General features: G+C 33.4%; 1 protein-coding gene across 1 annotated transcript in view; it reads left to right on the top strand.

Annotated features, from left to right (window-relative positions):
• CASD1 (CAS1 domain containing 1) overlaps positions 1 to 16,320 on the top strand; it is a 50,787-nt gene that overhangs the window by 24,202 nt on the left and 10,265 nt on the right. The window contains exons 7-13 of the mRNA XM_039236280.1: positions 218 to 341; positions 1,976 to 2,190; positions 3,775 to 4,197; positions 5,218 to 5,307; positions 11,116 to 11,235; positions 12,212 to 12,368; positions 13,739 to 13,818. Of these exons, the coding sequence (XP_039092211.1) occupies positions 218 to 341; positions 1,976 to 2,190; positions 3,775 to 4,197; positions 5,218 to 5,307; positions 11,116 to 11,235; positions 12,212 to 12,368; positions 13,739 to 13,818 (1,209 nt within the window). The remainder of the gene's footprint in view (positions 1 to 217; positions 342 to 1,975; positions 2,191 to 3,774; positions 4,198 to 5,217; positions 5,308 to 11,115; positions 11,236 to 12,211; positions 12,369 to 13,738; positions 13,819 to 16,320) is intronic.

Below are 16,320 nucleotides of genomic sequence, written 5' to 3'. Positions count from 1 at the left end.
ATCTAAAATTACATTCTTCTTGAATGTTATACATTGAGTGTCTAATGTTATATCAGCTTTTTTAAATTGCCTTCATAGATTTCATGAAATAATTTGACCAAGTTTTATTCTAATGTTGAATAAAGTGATTATCTTAAAATAATAACTTGTTACAGTAGTGCAAATCATAATTTTTCTGTGATAAATACTGAATTAATGCCTATTTTTTATTTCTTAGTGGTCTATCAAGATTCACAATGGTAGCAACGAAGCGCTTTCCCAATATAAAATGAACATTACCTCCATAGCACCACTTTTAGAAAAACTGGCAAAGACAAGTGATGTTTATTGGGTCTTACAAGGTAAGGAATGAGTAACGAACAAATTTCATTGTGTATATATTTTGAAGCATGGGTTTGTATTGTCTCCTCCAGTTTCAAGAAGCAATATTACTTCTTTATGAGAATAAATCTTGAAATAAGGTTTGCAGGGGTGCCTGGGTGGCTCAGTCAGTTAAGCATCTGACTTCTGCTCAGGTCATGATCTCACGGTTCCTGGGTTCGAGCCCCGCATCGGGCTCTGTGCTGACAGCTAGCTCAGAGCCTGGAGTCTGCTTCAGATTCTGTGTCTCCCTCTCTCTCTGACCCTCCCCTGCTCACGCTGTCTCTCTCTCTCTCTCTCTCAATAAATAAAACATTAAAAAAATTTTTTTAAAGAAGTAAGGTTTCCAAAACTAGAATAAATTTGAGTTATTTGCTTTCCTTTTTTGAACTTAAGTAACAGACTAATAAAAATAATAAGTAAAAATAAATAATAAATAGACAAAAACATCTTTCAAGGAGCCTCAGCATACAAAATGGCTTCAGCATATAACAAAAAGAGTAAGTTCTCAAAGATAAATGAAATGTTTACCTCTGATTTTAATTTCTTACAAAGCATATTTATGGTGATTAGGAAATATAGGCAAAAATTGTTAAGTTTATTTCATAATATTAGAGTCATTGGAAGCAAATATATTCTAGAATTGACAGAACGTATTTAAATTCATACCCGTCTCTTTTATACTTGGTAATGAAATTCTTTAAGAGAACATTGACATTGGATCAGGTCATTTCAGGAGTTTATTGAATGTCCATTATTTAATGCCTAGCACAATATGAAATTGCCTTGGATATTTTAGCAATTCAACTTGCCTATCAGAAACTCTTACCATTATTTCCAAATTGAATATCAAGTTAAATGGAACAACAAGAGTAGTGATTATTCTGCAGTCTATGTTATTTACAAACTCATTGTTAACCTTTCTCTTACTAAAATGAGAAAAAAAATATTTATGGTAAGTGATAAGGAATTTGATCCTCAATAACATTACCTCCTAATTGTGTGAACATAGCAGTGACAGGAGAAAAAAGATTGACTGTTACTCTTAATTGGTCAGTCTTCCCCAATCCAGTTTTATTTATTTTTTTAAATGTTTATTGATTTATTTTGAGAGAGAGCATATAAGCAGGGGAAGGGCAGAGTGAGAGAGACAGAGACAGAGAGGGAGAGCCAGATAGAGAGAGAGAGAATCCCTAAGCAGGCTCCATGCCATGAGCTCAGAGTCTGATGTGGAGCCTGACACAGTGCTTGATCCCAGGGACCCGTGAAACCATGACCTGAGCTAAAATCAAGAGTCGAACATTCAGCCGACGGAGCCACTGAGGCACCCTATTCCCCGATCCAGTTTTAAATTCCCATTGCCCAGTGGCACTCAATATCCCCAAATTTTAAACTCCTAAGATATGCTAGAAGATAAAAATATTTACCAAAGCTGTGTACCTAAGAGAAGACAGGGATAGAAGTTCTTTAGATTTAAAGGAGATATTGATTGATTCAAAGTATCTGAACTTTCACAACCAAATACGAAGTGCAGTGAATGACCTTGCATGATCACTAATTCTACCAGTAGGGATTTTTTTTAATGTGTTTTTAAAAATATGTGCTTTGTGTACAGATCCAGTTTATGAAGATCTATTAAGTGAAAACAGGAAAATGATCACTAATGAGAAGATAGATGCCTACAATGAAGCAGCAGTCAGTATTTTGAATAGTAGCACCAGAAATTCTAAATCAAATGTTAAGATGTTCAGTGTTTCCAAATTAATTGCTCAAGAAACCATCATGGAGTCTTTGGATGGCTTACATCTTCCTGAATCCAGCAGAGAAACTGTAAGAATTCTTGTATCTATCAGGAGATAGAAACTATAATATCTTATTGGTTTTAGCTATAAGTCACTATAATATAGTAACAAATTATTTTATTACAATCTTAATTACTTATAGTTATTCTATCTAAACATGCACATAGAACTACTTTTGCTTTTATGCAAGTGAGAGTCGTAGTTTAAGAAGGAAAGAAGTTATGGCAGGGAGGAAGTGAAACTTCATTTATTGAGTGCTACTCATTCTTATCATACCTTGTCTCCTAAGCTTATCAGTTCTCAGCACTCTTCTGTTTAAAAATTACTGCTTTATGTTCTCTTTACCTTAAAAACCTTAAATTTGTAAGGTCAAGCTTCTGTGAAGGACACATTTTTAAAACATGTAGCATAATTTTTATTATTTTCTTATAGTTTTTATACCCTAGGTTTTATTCAAGGTACATAGCAGCTACTGAACAAATCGACAGGTGGAAAAGGATTTTCGGTTAAAGAAGAAAGAGAACTGTAGAATTATAAATTTTCACATACAGTACAGCAGATATTATTTAGTTGTTTTCTTATAAAGGAGTGATTCTTAATCTTCTTGAGAATCACATAACACCTTTGATTATTCCATAAAAAGGAATGATTCTGTTCCTGTCTTGCAGAAATGCATGTTTACATATATACACACACATGGTTCTCCATATACTTTGCGGGGCTTTGTGGACCCCCTGGAACTGGTTAAGAACCTTGGGTTGGAGTTTGTAGGCTGGTATCTTCAAGATTGCCAGGTACAGAACTTCCTGAAGTTGCAGGGCCTAAAGGATGAGATTGTCTAACTAGTTGAGTATTTTGAATGTTTAGGCTTAAAAAATATAATCATCTTAGAGTTCCAAAATTGCCTAAACTATAAAATTTTTATAAAACTAGATTTGATTGAACTTTCAACTAGGCAGAATCTTGGCAACTACATCTAGAAGATGTGTACTCTAATGAAACCATGTTGAAGATTTCACATTTTATTTAACATTAGAAATCTTAAAACGTTAGAATTCTGTGTGGTCCATAAACGATAAACCAAATGAAAAGCATCTTACAAACATTGGTAGCTAAGAATTGCTGATTTTTCAGTGGCAGTAATTTTACATCTTTTTTTACATCTAAAGACTGACACTCCATCTTAAGTATCCTGAAAGTCTGCTAATTAAAGTTCTTTGGGCTTTGACATCTGTCAGTAGGTTTTTTACCGAAGGTCATGGCCCAATAGTCATGAAATCAGCATTTTATTTTTTTAAGAATAGATTAGAAAAATGTCAGGATGCATTCTAGATAGTAAGGATAGATATTGTTTCCTGTGGATGTGTTCTGGGTCACATTATAAAATGAATGTTTCATTATGGATCATAGTCCAGGAAGTTTGAAAAACCTTGAACTTGCTATTACAGATTAAGGAATACCATTATTTGCATGAGTATTTGGGAAATGGTAGCAAAAAGTACAAAGGCGTTTTGGCTTCGGTGCTGAAAAGTCAGTAGTATTCACAAGAGAAAATCTAATGCGAGCTGCATTACTGACAAGATAATAACCAAATAACTTGATTTGTTCACAGAGTGCAATGATTCTTATGAACGTGTATTGCAATAAGATTTTGAAGCCTGTAGATGGTTCCTGTTGTCAGCCTCGGCCTCCTCTTACCCTCATACAGAAGCTAGCTGCTTGTTTTTTCACTTTATCTATTATCGGATATTTAATTTTTTATGTAATTCATCGTAACACTCATCGGAAGAATAAGCCATGCACTGATTTGGAAAGTGGAGAGGAAAAGAAAAATATTATCAATACCCCTGTGTCTCCATTAGAAATACTTTTACAGTCTTTCTGCAAACTTGGCCTGATAATGGCTTATTTCTATATGTGTGACCGTGCAAATCTATTTATGAAGGAAAACAAGTTTTACACACACTCAACTTTCTTTATTCCAATTATCTACATCTTGGTTTTGGGAGTATTTTACAATGAAAATACCAAGGAGGTAAGAATCATTTTCTTTTTAGCTCATGCTAACCCTTTCATCTCATTATAAACTCTAGATTAAAGAAATAAGATCATTTGTTTGCCAGATATTCACACGCGTATACAGAAGAGGACAAAAGAATATTGTGGTTGTATTTTGCTTGGTGGACTCTTAACGGCTGTTTTCTTTGAAACAGTTTGGAAAAAGTTCAGAGTTACATAAAGATTGTTGAAACATTGGTGAACAATGATCTGTGAAACAGATGTCATGACTTTGTATTATTTTGCCTGTTTGGGGATGGGGAGAGTGGAGGTGCTCCCAATTTTATAATGGTCTGCAAACATGAGATACTATTATCTTATAGTAAATTTTTTCAAAGTAACTAAAAGATATAATTAATAAATGCCTATATGTACAAACATATTTATATGTTTATACAGTCAGACATGCATACAAACAAATTAGAATTTACATAATAATGTGGGCACTGCTTATAATATTCTGAGTTTCCTGTTTTAGAATTATTGTAATTGCTCAGAATATTAGTGTAACTTCTTTATAAGGCATGATTTATTTGAATTAATAAACTCTCTTGTAAGAAGTAACTCTCATGAGGATGACTAATCAGTTTTTTCATCTCTTTGGGAAAATAAACTATAATAATGGACCCTTTTTTCACAGTAAAGTATGAGAGCTGTAAGATCTTCTCCAGCTGAAACTCCTAAGATTTTTTAAAGAAAATTATAAAATGCCATTTTTTTAGACTCACAAACACATCTGTCATAGTTTAAATGTAATATTAATATAAAACCATGAGTAGTAACTTAAATATTTAAAATCTCCTTTAGTTTATATTAATTCTCCAATTCATTTTTATTTCAACGGTTTCATTATATCTCTTATCAAATCAAATGACACTCTTTAATTGTTTTTCCCCCCAAGCTTCTGACAGAAGCCTTAGCTTTATGTCCTATAAGAAAAATTTACTTAATAATACCTTCATAATGAATTTTGAAACAGACTGGTTCTTTTCCACAGACTAAAGTGTTAAATAGAGAGCAAACAGATGAATGGAAAGGCTGGATGCAGCTTGTGATTCTGATTTATCATATCTCTGGAGCAAGTACAGTAAGTATTTTGAATTTAAATTCAGAAAATATGGGAAATAGTGGCACTTTAATGTTTCTTGAAGGGCGTCACCTCTTTTGCGTTTTATAGTCTCTACCATGTAGAGACCTGTTTTATTTTCCACCCAACCTCTATGGCTTCCCATTCTCCTCCTACCACCTGACTCTTTGAGAATGTATAGTTCCAAGGCGATAATTTATTTGTAATACTTGACCTTAATTTTAATTGAGTAGAAACAGCTGATAACCTAAGGGTATTAACTCATGCCACCCTGTTAGACTGCTGATTTAAATTTAGGAAGAAACAATATAGATGACACTTAATTGCAAAAGATTTCAAATAGGCAAGTTACTATCAAAAGAAATCAAATTAGATGAGTATATTTATATTCTACCCTTACTTGTATTTTAGGCAGTTTGACCAACTATTGTTATACTTTCAGAGGTTTAAAAACCTTAGAACTGTCTTGCTCCAGTATTCAAAGAACTCCGGTACTAATGGACTACCGTTGTACCATTGATGTGCTGTACCAGGACAAAATCATTTTTTCCTTCTCCCTAGTTGTCTTAAAAGATAGGATTCTCATGGTCTCAGGATACCCTGGATTTTCAGGGTTAAAAAAAAAAAAAAAAAAAAGTGTTCCGAGCTGTAACATTCCAGCTACACTGTAAAGCAGGCTTCTGAGGGTGAATCTAGATCTGATAACTACTTTTCATGCAAGTTTTATAGTGAAGATACAAACCGATTTCTATAAAATATGTTTTCAAAATTTAAGAAACCCATTCATAATTATGGAACTACTGAAATGTTTTTTTTATTGTTTTGCTTACATAAAGCACACATCTGTAAATAGTGTTTGAATCAGTGATAAATTGAGATAAGAAGGGAATGTTGTCCAGACAGCAGAAGTATTTTGAAATTTCCATAGTAGCAGTTAAGAAAATAAATAATACTGAAGTTTTCTTCAGATATGTCCAACAATTTGAAAATAATATTATTCTTCATTGAATCTTTTCATTACTTTCAAAAATTGTCAGTGATTTTATGAATGGTTTGTTTGAAGGGCAAAAGATGAAGGAATGAAGTTTCATTTTTATTGAAATTGCATGGCTATGCTATGTGCATTTGTGGCGGCAGTGAAATTCCTGTCATACTGCAACTGAAGGGGACCTAGTGAGTTCAAGTGATTACAGAAGATCCAAGACAGTAAAAGACATTTCAAGGCAAGAGGAGATGAGGATAGTAAGACTGTTTGTTTGTAGGCCCAGCTCAGAATTTGGAGGATAAATTTGTCAGATTCTCTAAAAAGTCAGTAGAGATGAATATTGAATCCTAGAAATATCTCTGACACATGAATAAAGATTAGATTAATTTGAGAAAGAAAAAAGGCTTTTGTTTTAAGAAAATGCCACTTAGAGACATAATTAATTGCTGACATATTAAAGGGTGATACTCCTATTTAAAAAAAAATCAGATAGAAAGAATTAATGGCAGATTAAGTTCCTCAATTCAGTGATTCCAGAAAGAATTTGGATCACAAAAGGAAGAAGGTAATTTGGTATTCTGTTATAATCATTTGCCAAGCGAGCATTCTAATTCTAATATATCTTAGACTACATCCCAATATATCCTAAATTACAGTTTTTAAAAATCCCTGTTCTGGAAGGACATACTTTTCATTAACAAACCATTTGTTATGATTAATTAACATATTCCTGTTCTTTTATATAATAGAATTTTGTGGTTAAAAATTACCTGTGTCTACACTGGCAAAGCATTATTAGCATGGCTTATAACATATTTTGGGACCTGATTCTTGGATATTTGAGGGATTACCCTCATTAAAAACTCTTTTTAACTGCCATGGTTATTTCAATTACCTAATCTTAATGTTTTTTATTTTGAGTAAAATATGTTAAAATGTGTCAAACTTTAGTTTTGCCATGTTTTCACACTAAAATAGAAACCATAAAAAATACAGAGAACTATTAAGATTATCCAGATGGTCTAGCAGATTGCAATTGTTGGTATAAACATTCTTTTAAAGCATAATTTATAGGAAATATGGATAAAACACTGTGAATTTAATATGGAGAGTGCAGCGAGTTAGGTTTATACAGTAGATGATTTTATGTTCCACTGTGTGTTTTTCCTTTGGGAGTTTGTAAGTAACTTTCATGAAAGGATCCGAATAAAAGATCTTAAGGGAAAATTTGTGGGACTAGAAAAAACAACAGAATCAGAAGCCAACCTAGCTATTAATTATAATGCAGTTAGAATTCCAAACATTTTAATATTAAAATTTTGCTATAGTACTTGACTCATGACAGATAAAAGAAAAAATAATTTGTATTAAAGTAGAAACGACAACTAAGTGCAATGTATGATCCTTGATTCCAAATTGCTAAAAAAAATTTGTTTTTAAACCATAAAGGATGTTACTGGCACAATCAAGGATATTTGAAAATAAATTGTGCAATAAATACTGTTATAGTCGTATTAAATCTTGAGTTATGAAAATGATAATATGATTGTGTAAGAAGCTATTTTTTCTTCTTAAAAGATATTTGCTAGAACACTTAGGAATGTTCTTGTAGTCTGCAGCATTCTTTAAAATGGGTCAGCATGGTATATGGATGTCCATTGCTCTATTCTTACAGCTCTTCTGCTGGTTTAAAATATGTTAAAATAAAAACCTGGGAGAAGTATTACCTGAGATTTTCAGTAATCCAACATTGGCAGGTATTTGGCATATTGCTGTGATAGTGTTAAATTTAAATGAATAGTATTTACTTTTTAAATGTAATAACCAAGTCCCAGGTTTGTAGGCCCAGGCCCAGTTTTGAAGGCATTTCAAAGCATGTTTTATGGACAGTGATTAAAGTAATTGGGAATAGTTAACCTAGGTTTGACAGCTATTTTCAGATACTTATAGAACAATCAGGTATAGGAGTGATTAAGTGTATGCAAAAGGCTCTAGAGCTAGACTCTCCATTATGGAAGCCACTAGCCATATGTGACTGTTGAGCACTTGAAATATAGCTAGTTGGAATTGAGATGTACTCTGAATGTGAAATACATACCAGTTAAGTATGATTAATTGTAATAAATTAATTACTCCATTCAAAAATTTAGTATAAAACATACAAAATATCTTGTTACATGATTATTACATGTTAGAAAGATAGTATTTTGTATATATTAAGTTAAATACATTATATTTATTAAAATTAGTTTCACTTGATTCTTTGAGCTTTTAAATATTCTGGTTCCCATATTAAAAGTGTACTATGTGGCTCACATTTTGTTTCTGTTGCATAGCATTGCCCTAGGGGACTGAAGTTGGTAGCTTTTACATAGAGTTAGATTTTAACTTTTCTTGAAAAGGAACTTTATAGCAGTAAATGACCATCTGAAAATGAATGGATTGCCTTGGGAATTTGTACATATTCTGCTATTCAAAGTGTTCAGATACTCCAAGGAAATATTTTAAAGTGCTCTCAAGAATGAGGTAACAGGCTTAGATAAATCCTGAGGTTATTTTAATATGACATTTCCTACCTTCATCACTGTGATTCGATGAAAATCACATCTAAAATTTCTGATTTAACGATATGACATTTAAAAAGAACTAGTGATGAAGGGCAATAAATTAAAACTCTGTTTGATACATAGATGTCAGCGCTTTAAGAACTCCGAGTAAGGAGGCGCCTGGGTGGTTCAGTCAGTTAAACATCCGACTTCGGCTTAGGTCATGATCTTGTGGTCCATGAGCTCAAGCCCTGCATTGGGCTCTGTGCTGACAGCTCAGAGCCTGGAGCCTGCTTCAGATTCAGTGTGTGTGTCTCTCTCTCTCTGCCTCTCCCCACTCATGTTCTGTCTCTGTCTCTCAAAAATAAATAAACATTAAAAAAAAAAAAAAAAAAAAAAAATTCCGAGGAAGGAAAAATGACTCTTATCTGAGAGTAAAGATAGGAAGTTTTGAACAGTGCTCTAAAGAAGAATAAAATTTGAATAAGCAAAACATGGTCACAAGAAGAACATTCCAGAGAGAATAAAAAGGTAAACAAAGGAAAGGTGACAAGGAGGCATAAGAAGGATCACTTTAGGACACAGAGCATCCTAGCAGTTTGGCTAATATGGAGGGGGGTATTGAAGAATTTATAACCTATCATAAATTCAGGGCTTTTTGCCCTCTCAGAAAAGAAAATGATGTGCTCAAGGGTACATTTCAAAGATATTTACAAAAGATGCAAACATTGAAGAACTCAAAATCTATTTAAGATGTTTACTTATTTTATTTTTTCCTACAAAGTATCACTTGGAAAAGATACATTAACCAGAAGTGGCCATAAGCTTGTCAATGCTGGATAATTACAGAGTGATCAGATGTGTCTATAAAATAGAAGCCAAAAATTTTTTTACATAGATTCAGTAATTATCCCTAAAAGAATAATTATCATTTCAAGGGTTGGATGTCACTGAACAAGCCTTTTAAAGATCATTTCAAGGGGCACTTGGGTGGCTTAGTCAGTTAAGCTTCTGATTCTCAGTTTCAGCCTCAGGCCATGATCTCCTGGCTTCATGAGTTCGAGCTCCGCATCGGGCTCTGCACTGACAGTGCAGAGCTTGCTTGGGATTCTCTCTCTCTCCCTCTCTCTGCCTCTCACCCACTCACGCTGTCTCTGTCCCTCTAAAAGATTAATTTAAAAAATAAAAACAAGATTAATTAAAAAACCAGTGGAGATCATGAGTATAAACGAAAAGGTGCAGTGGCTGATAGGGTAAATGACAGCATTCTAGGGGTATGAGAATTAGGAGTTGTCAATGAGATATTTCCAGTCATTTCCATAAAATATAGATCAGAAATGTGTTGCATGTCAATTTACTTAGAGGTAAAGATAAGATGTTCTGAAAAACCATGGTGAATGATTCTAAGGGTCTTGGTCATGATGAAACATTGATGTGGGAGTGTAAAATAAAATTGTTTTATAAATTAAGAATCAGGAGCACCTAGGCGGCTCAGTTAAGTGTTTGATAGTTTCATTTCATAGTTTAAATTATCTTGGCTCAGGTCATGATCTCACAGTTCTTGAGATTGACCCCTCACATCAGGCACTCTGTGCTGACAGTGTGGAGCCTGTCAGGGATTCTCTCTCCATCTCTCTGTCTCTGCCCGTCCCCTGCTGGCTCTCACTCTCAAAATAAATAAATAAACCTAAAAAAATTAAGAATGGGAGGGGAATAATATTTCTAAATTATATATTTTTGCACATATTTTAATATATATATCTTTGCTAAATGATTACATATTGTGTAGTTACACACTATTTACAAATCTGAAGTCCATGTATTTAAGGGGGCCAAAAATGTGGGATTTTGTTTTGTTTTTAATCCTCTCCTGGGAAAATGTGAAATCCAGAGTTACCTTGTATTCAGTATATCTGATGATTAATAATTATGGATATCATATATTTAATTCTAAAGGGAGGAAATATACAAAGCGTTTCACATTTATTAACTCCTGCATTCCTCATAAGAACCTTCTCATTTTGCAGTTTAGAAAACTCAGTCTTAAAGTCATGTAGCTGGTAAGTGGCAGAGCCAGAATTTGAATTGGGTCTGATTCTGAAATCTACATTTTTTTTTTAACGCTTGCTCTATGTTGCCTAACTTTTGAAAAGGAATGTTTTTATTGAGCTTATACCAGCTGTTTACGCTGATCCATTGCCTTGATTAAATGTACAGGTTGATATTTCAAAGTATAGTTACTGCCAACATATTTTACCTGCTTGTTTTTGTCAACAGTTTTTGCCTGTGTACATGCACATCCGGGTTCTGGTTGCTGCATACCTGTTTCAGACGGGGTATGGGCATTTCTCATACTTTTGGATCAAAGGAGACTTTGGAATTCATAGAGTCTGTCAGGTAGGAATGTGTTCAGTTCTTTCTCTTTCATTTTGACATGAAAATATGAATATGGTCATTATAAGGCCACAAATAATTTGAATTTATGACATTGCACTTTCAAGTTGTGTTATTTCTGTGTTCTGTGGTTAAATAATCTGAGATAAATAATTCATTATTGAGGGAAGGGAAAATGTAATTTAAGTGAATGTCTAATAAAAGCACCAGTACACAAGGGACAACACTGCTAATTCACTTCAGTTTTGTAGAAATACATAGTTACCTGGAATTAGTATAATATGTTGTTTTCTTTAAGAAGAGGATTAATGTTTATTAACTTTCCAGCTTATGCTGGGCACTTCCTGAACATGATTTACCCCTCATTACAACCCTGAGTTGTGACCTTCATGTTTACAGAAAGGACAGTGAGGCTCAGAGAGGTTAGATAATTTGCCTGTGTTCAGATAGTAAGTGGTACGACTCTAATATCAATCTGCTCAAATTCTGTGTTCTTTGAGCGACATCACACTGTCTGAAATGCCTGTTGCAGAGGTCCCAGAGACACTTTTTAATTTCAGTAATATTATTTTGTATCTATGACAACTCTCAATTTAATCCTAAATGAGGTAAATCAACATCAAACAGAGATGAAATGGACACCCTTTTGTTGAGGTAATCTAATCTGTGCTTATAAACTGTAGCCCTAGGAAGGAGACTTACAGTTTTTTCCCTACATTTAACAAGATGGCAGTTGTAGCCAGAGGACAGCTCAGGCTGGTGCTTTGCTTGGGTTTAGTTAATATAATGATGCATAAATATTTTATATTCAACTCTTTACAGTGATTGTAGAACAAATGTAATTTTAAGGATTAGTAAAATATACTTGCACAGTTATTACTTTGGTCTTAAATAAACGTTTGTACTCTGTCAGAGAGCATCTGTCTTTGCTCTTCCTGCATACCTGGAATGAAAACCATTTTCTTTTCCTTTTTAACAGGTCTTATTTCGTCTCAATTTCCTGGTAGTAGTGTTATGTATAGTCATGGATCGGCCTTATCAATTCTATTACTTCGTCCCCTTGGTCACTGTATGGTTCATGGTCATATATGTTACTTTAGCACTATGGCCACAAATAATCCAAAAGAAAGCAAATGGTAAATATACTCTCTTACTGTTAATAAGTATATACTTTTAATGTACTAAATTTATTTTTGGTTGTTAAAAGCTATTTTTTATTGAGACATAGTTTAAATCTATGTGTAGTTTTGACATTTGAAACTTTGTTCTTAAACTATGATTCTAAAATGGTACAGCTAACTAATTCAAGGAATGTAACAGTGCAGATTAATAGTTTGTATGTATATTGTATGTATATTTTTTTAAGCTAAATTTTTCCAAGTCATTTTACACATCAGATGACCCAGCAGTTTTCAGACTGTTCCGCATAGAGCCCGCGTGAAGAGCCCAGGCAGAAACGATAGCAATCCAATAGGGTTCCAGACCTTACAGCCTTCTCTCGTCTTTGGCAGCTCTGCTTTATTTGATTTTTTACACGTATCGAGATTTTTTGATAAACACTCATTTACAAAAAGCTTTTTTATGTCAGCCAGATCTAAAGGGCACTAATATAATTTATCCACTAGACAGCTCTTTACGCAGTTACTGTCGACCTGTTGTGCATATAAGGAAACCCAAGTATCCAGAAGGTCATCACCTTCAAACTTCACATAGCCAGTTACTGATCATGTTCAAAGTGAGGGCGCACTCATTTCTCTTCATGCTTTTTTTCTCCTTAAGATCCTATCATTGAAATAAAGGCTTCCCTTTTTTGGAAAAATTAAAAATTGTTAATTTAACTCTTTCAACCAAATATTATATATCGAAAATATTTTCCACTAACTTCCTTTATAATGTCAAACAACTTTTGCAGGAAAGAGTTGAGTTCCAGCCTTTAATCAAGTCCATTAATGTCTTTGAATAGCCTTTGTAGCTTAATCCCTCGACACAAGCATAGCATATTAATCAATGAAATCAATATATATAAACTGTGAGCACATAACTTAAAATATGCATATGTTAAAATACACCTTAAGGTTAAACCTTAGTCCATTAGGGAGTTCTTAAGCCCTTTCCTTGGAACTTTTTAATGTTTAAGCAACGTTACCTAAGCCAGATTCAACAAGAATGTTTGTTAGAATTACATTGAATGTTTTGTTCAATTTTGTTGTAACTTTGAATAATAAATAGATATGATTGAACCCAGGAGGTGCTTTCAGATACATTAATAGTGAATGAACAGGAGACATGTAGGGTGTCAGGTGTGGGTTGTGGCCTAGCGAGGATGCTGTCTTTTCCTCTGTGCCCTTATACTTTATACCCCTTACGTATGTTTTATGTGTCCTATAAGCAGCTTTCAGTTACTGTAAGGGCTGTGCAGAGTGTTAATATGTTAAACAGAGACTATTTAATACATTTTGTAATGTAAATTTACACCTTTTAGTAAATTAAATGTTTTCTCTCTTAGGAAATTGTTTCTGGCATTTTGGCTTACTGTTGAAACTAGCCTTCTTGCTGTTATGTATATGTTTTTTGGCATATTCTCAGGTTTGTACAGTCTTTTCAGTTTATATTTTGTTCTATTTTATTTTAAAGTTCAAGTCAAAGTATGTGAGAAGAGTCAGAGCTTTTTTTTAGCTTCATTTTTTAATGACTGTAATAAAAGTGTCACTCTGTAGTTGACTACTCAGTGTAGTTCTTTTGAGACCTATCTACTTTTGTTACCACTGTTTTTGTTGTAAGAGCAATTTAAAGCTCTTCCTCTGGCAATTGTTCAAAATCCATTTTACTTGACTTTGATCAATCAGACATTTATTGAATGCCTCTTATAAGACACTACTCTAAGTGGATATCAAAATTCTCTTGACAGAATTTGCAGCTTGGTTTGTGCATTATTCATTGCTTCAAAGTATTACTTGATTTTTCCATAACTGCATAGACTAAAATTTTGGCAGTTAGTAAAACCAACTTAGGAGCAGATGGGTTTGTATATATGGAATATGTTTAATTTAATAAAATTTTTTGGTCATTTTCTAACCTCCACCCTTCAATCCCATTATGATGGTTGAGATTTTCTCAGCTACTTTAGCAAGGTGGCAAACTGCTACCTGCTGGTCATTCCATCAGGCCGACATATTATTTGAGCAGCATGATCTTTATACAAAATATTTTAATTTGAATGCCTATAGTTGTGACTTACTCTGCAATTTGCTCCCATCTCCAACTTTCCCTGTCTTGTACTTAGTTGTGTCAGGTGCAGATGCCATATAAGCATCGTGTGTGTGTGTGTGTGTGTGTGTGTGTGTGAGAGAGAAAGAGAGAGAGAGAGATCCTATAAAGCTGGTTTTTATTTCTTTGTTTTATAGGCTTTCATTCTTATTTTCATGCTTAAAAATAAAGCATTTTTATTTCTACCCACCTGACCTCCAAGGCTTTTTGCAGGAGATTTATAAAATAATAAGGAAACAATAGCAAAAGTATGAAGAAATAGCCAGGTAACTGCAACAGCTACCTGACACTCATTAAAATTCCAAACACTCTGTGATGCATCTGAGGGAGACAAGAGAAGGTGAACCCGAGGCTCAATAAAGAACGTTTCCCCGGCTTTGGATTAGTGTACAAAAGAAAAAAGTACATAGTTGGGGCGCCTGGGTGGCTTAGTCGGTTAAGCGTCCGACTTTCGCTTAGGTCATGATCTCGCGGTTCGTGGGTTCGAGCCCCGCGTCGGGCTCTGTGCTGACTGCCAGCTCAGAGCCTGGAGCCAATTTCAGAGTCTGTATCTCCCTCTCTCTCTGACCCTCCCCTGCTCACGCTGTCTCTCTCTCTCTCCTAGAAATAAATAAAAAATATTTAAAAAAAAAAAGAAAGAAAAAAGAAAAAAGTACATAGCCCAGTGTAGCCCGGTGTCTTTCACAAAATGGGTGTTCACTAAATACTTGTCTGTTGACCACATAAGAAATAAATTTTTAATCAGAAATAATATGTTAAATGCTAAATGCATCACATATATATGATCTATAGAACCATGTATTTCTGTTAGATACCAAATATTTCTATATCTCATATCGATATTGTATTTATATTTCTGTATTTCATATCAATATTTATGATCTATAAGTATGTTATATTGCAACTCTTAGTAAGACTCTTATTTTCTGAGGCATAGATTTTGATAGGACCTCTGTTTAATAAGTTATAAGTATTTTAAATTCTTATTTAAATGGTTAAATGGAGAATATTGCATTTTATTAAAATAATAAAATTCTTCTAAAGATTCAGCATTACCTAAAATACAATACCCTTTTCACTTTTTTGGTTTTTAATAGCCTTCTTAAAAATCGTTATGTTACATTTTCTATGCTGCAGCATTAGGTCTAACAATGGAGCTTTCCTTCATAGAGTTTGCTGTCCTTCTTTAGTCTGGGAATTGAGGTTTTTGTTCTCTTCTTTGAAAGACTTCATTAATGTGCAGGAATGCACCCAAGACTTCTGCCCCTCCATTCCCAGATTTTCCAGGCTTGTCAGATTAATATGAGAGTATATTCACTAACTTGACCAAAGTAAAATTGTAAACTTTGTTTCAAAGGCTGGTAATGGTATTTAGGTATGGTTGATTAAGTAAGGTGACTAATTCAGAGGATTCTTTTAATTCAGATGGTTGATTATAGATTATTAAGGACATTTAGAGAAAGAAAAACTGTATTTTAATCTTAAACATCATTCTTTAGGATATTGATATCATAATGGCTGAGGTCTTTTGTATCTTGATGTTTTGATCAATAAATATTAGCTGTTTTGTGTAACAGATTAAAAATCTTGAAGAATTTTCCAATTATTAGCTTACTTTTTGTCCTGATTTTGTAATCTCAGTAGCCTTTCATGTGCAGTGAAAGTAAGTTAACAAAAAAGTTTAAGTCATTGTTATTAGCCTTTAGTAAAATAAATTTATTGTCAAATGAATGTCAAATGAAATAGAATTTTAAAATTGTGAATGACTCTTATGTAATCCTAACTTTAGAAAACTATAATTTAGAATAGCGTTAGAAAATA

Source organism: Hyaena hyaena, unplaced genomic scaffold (assembly GCF_003009895.1).
Source record: "Hyaena hyaena isolate Hyena2069 unplaced genomic scaffold, ASM300989v1 scaffold_109, whole genome shotgun sequence".
Taxonomy (NCBI): Eukaryota; Metazoa; Chordata; class Mammalia; order Carnivora; family Hyaenidae; genus Hyaena; species Hyaena hyaena.
Note: the sequence above shows the minus strand (reverse complement) of the source record. Positions and strands in the feature narration are given on the sequence as shown.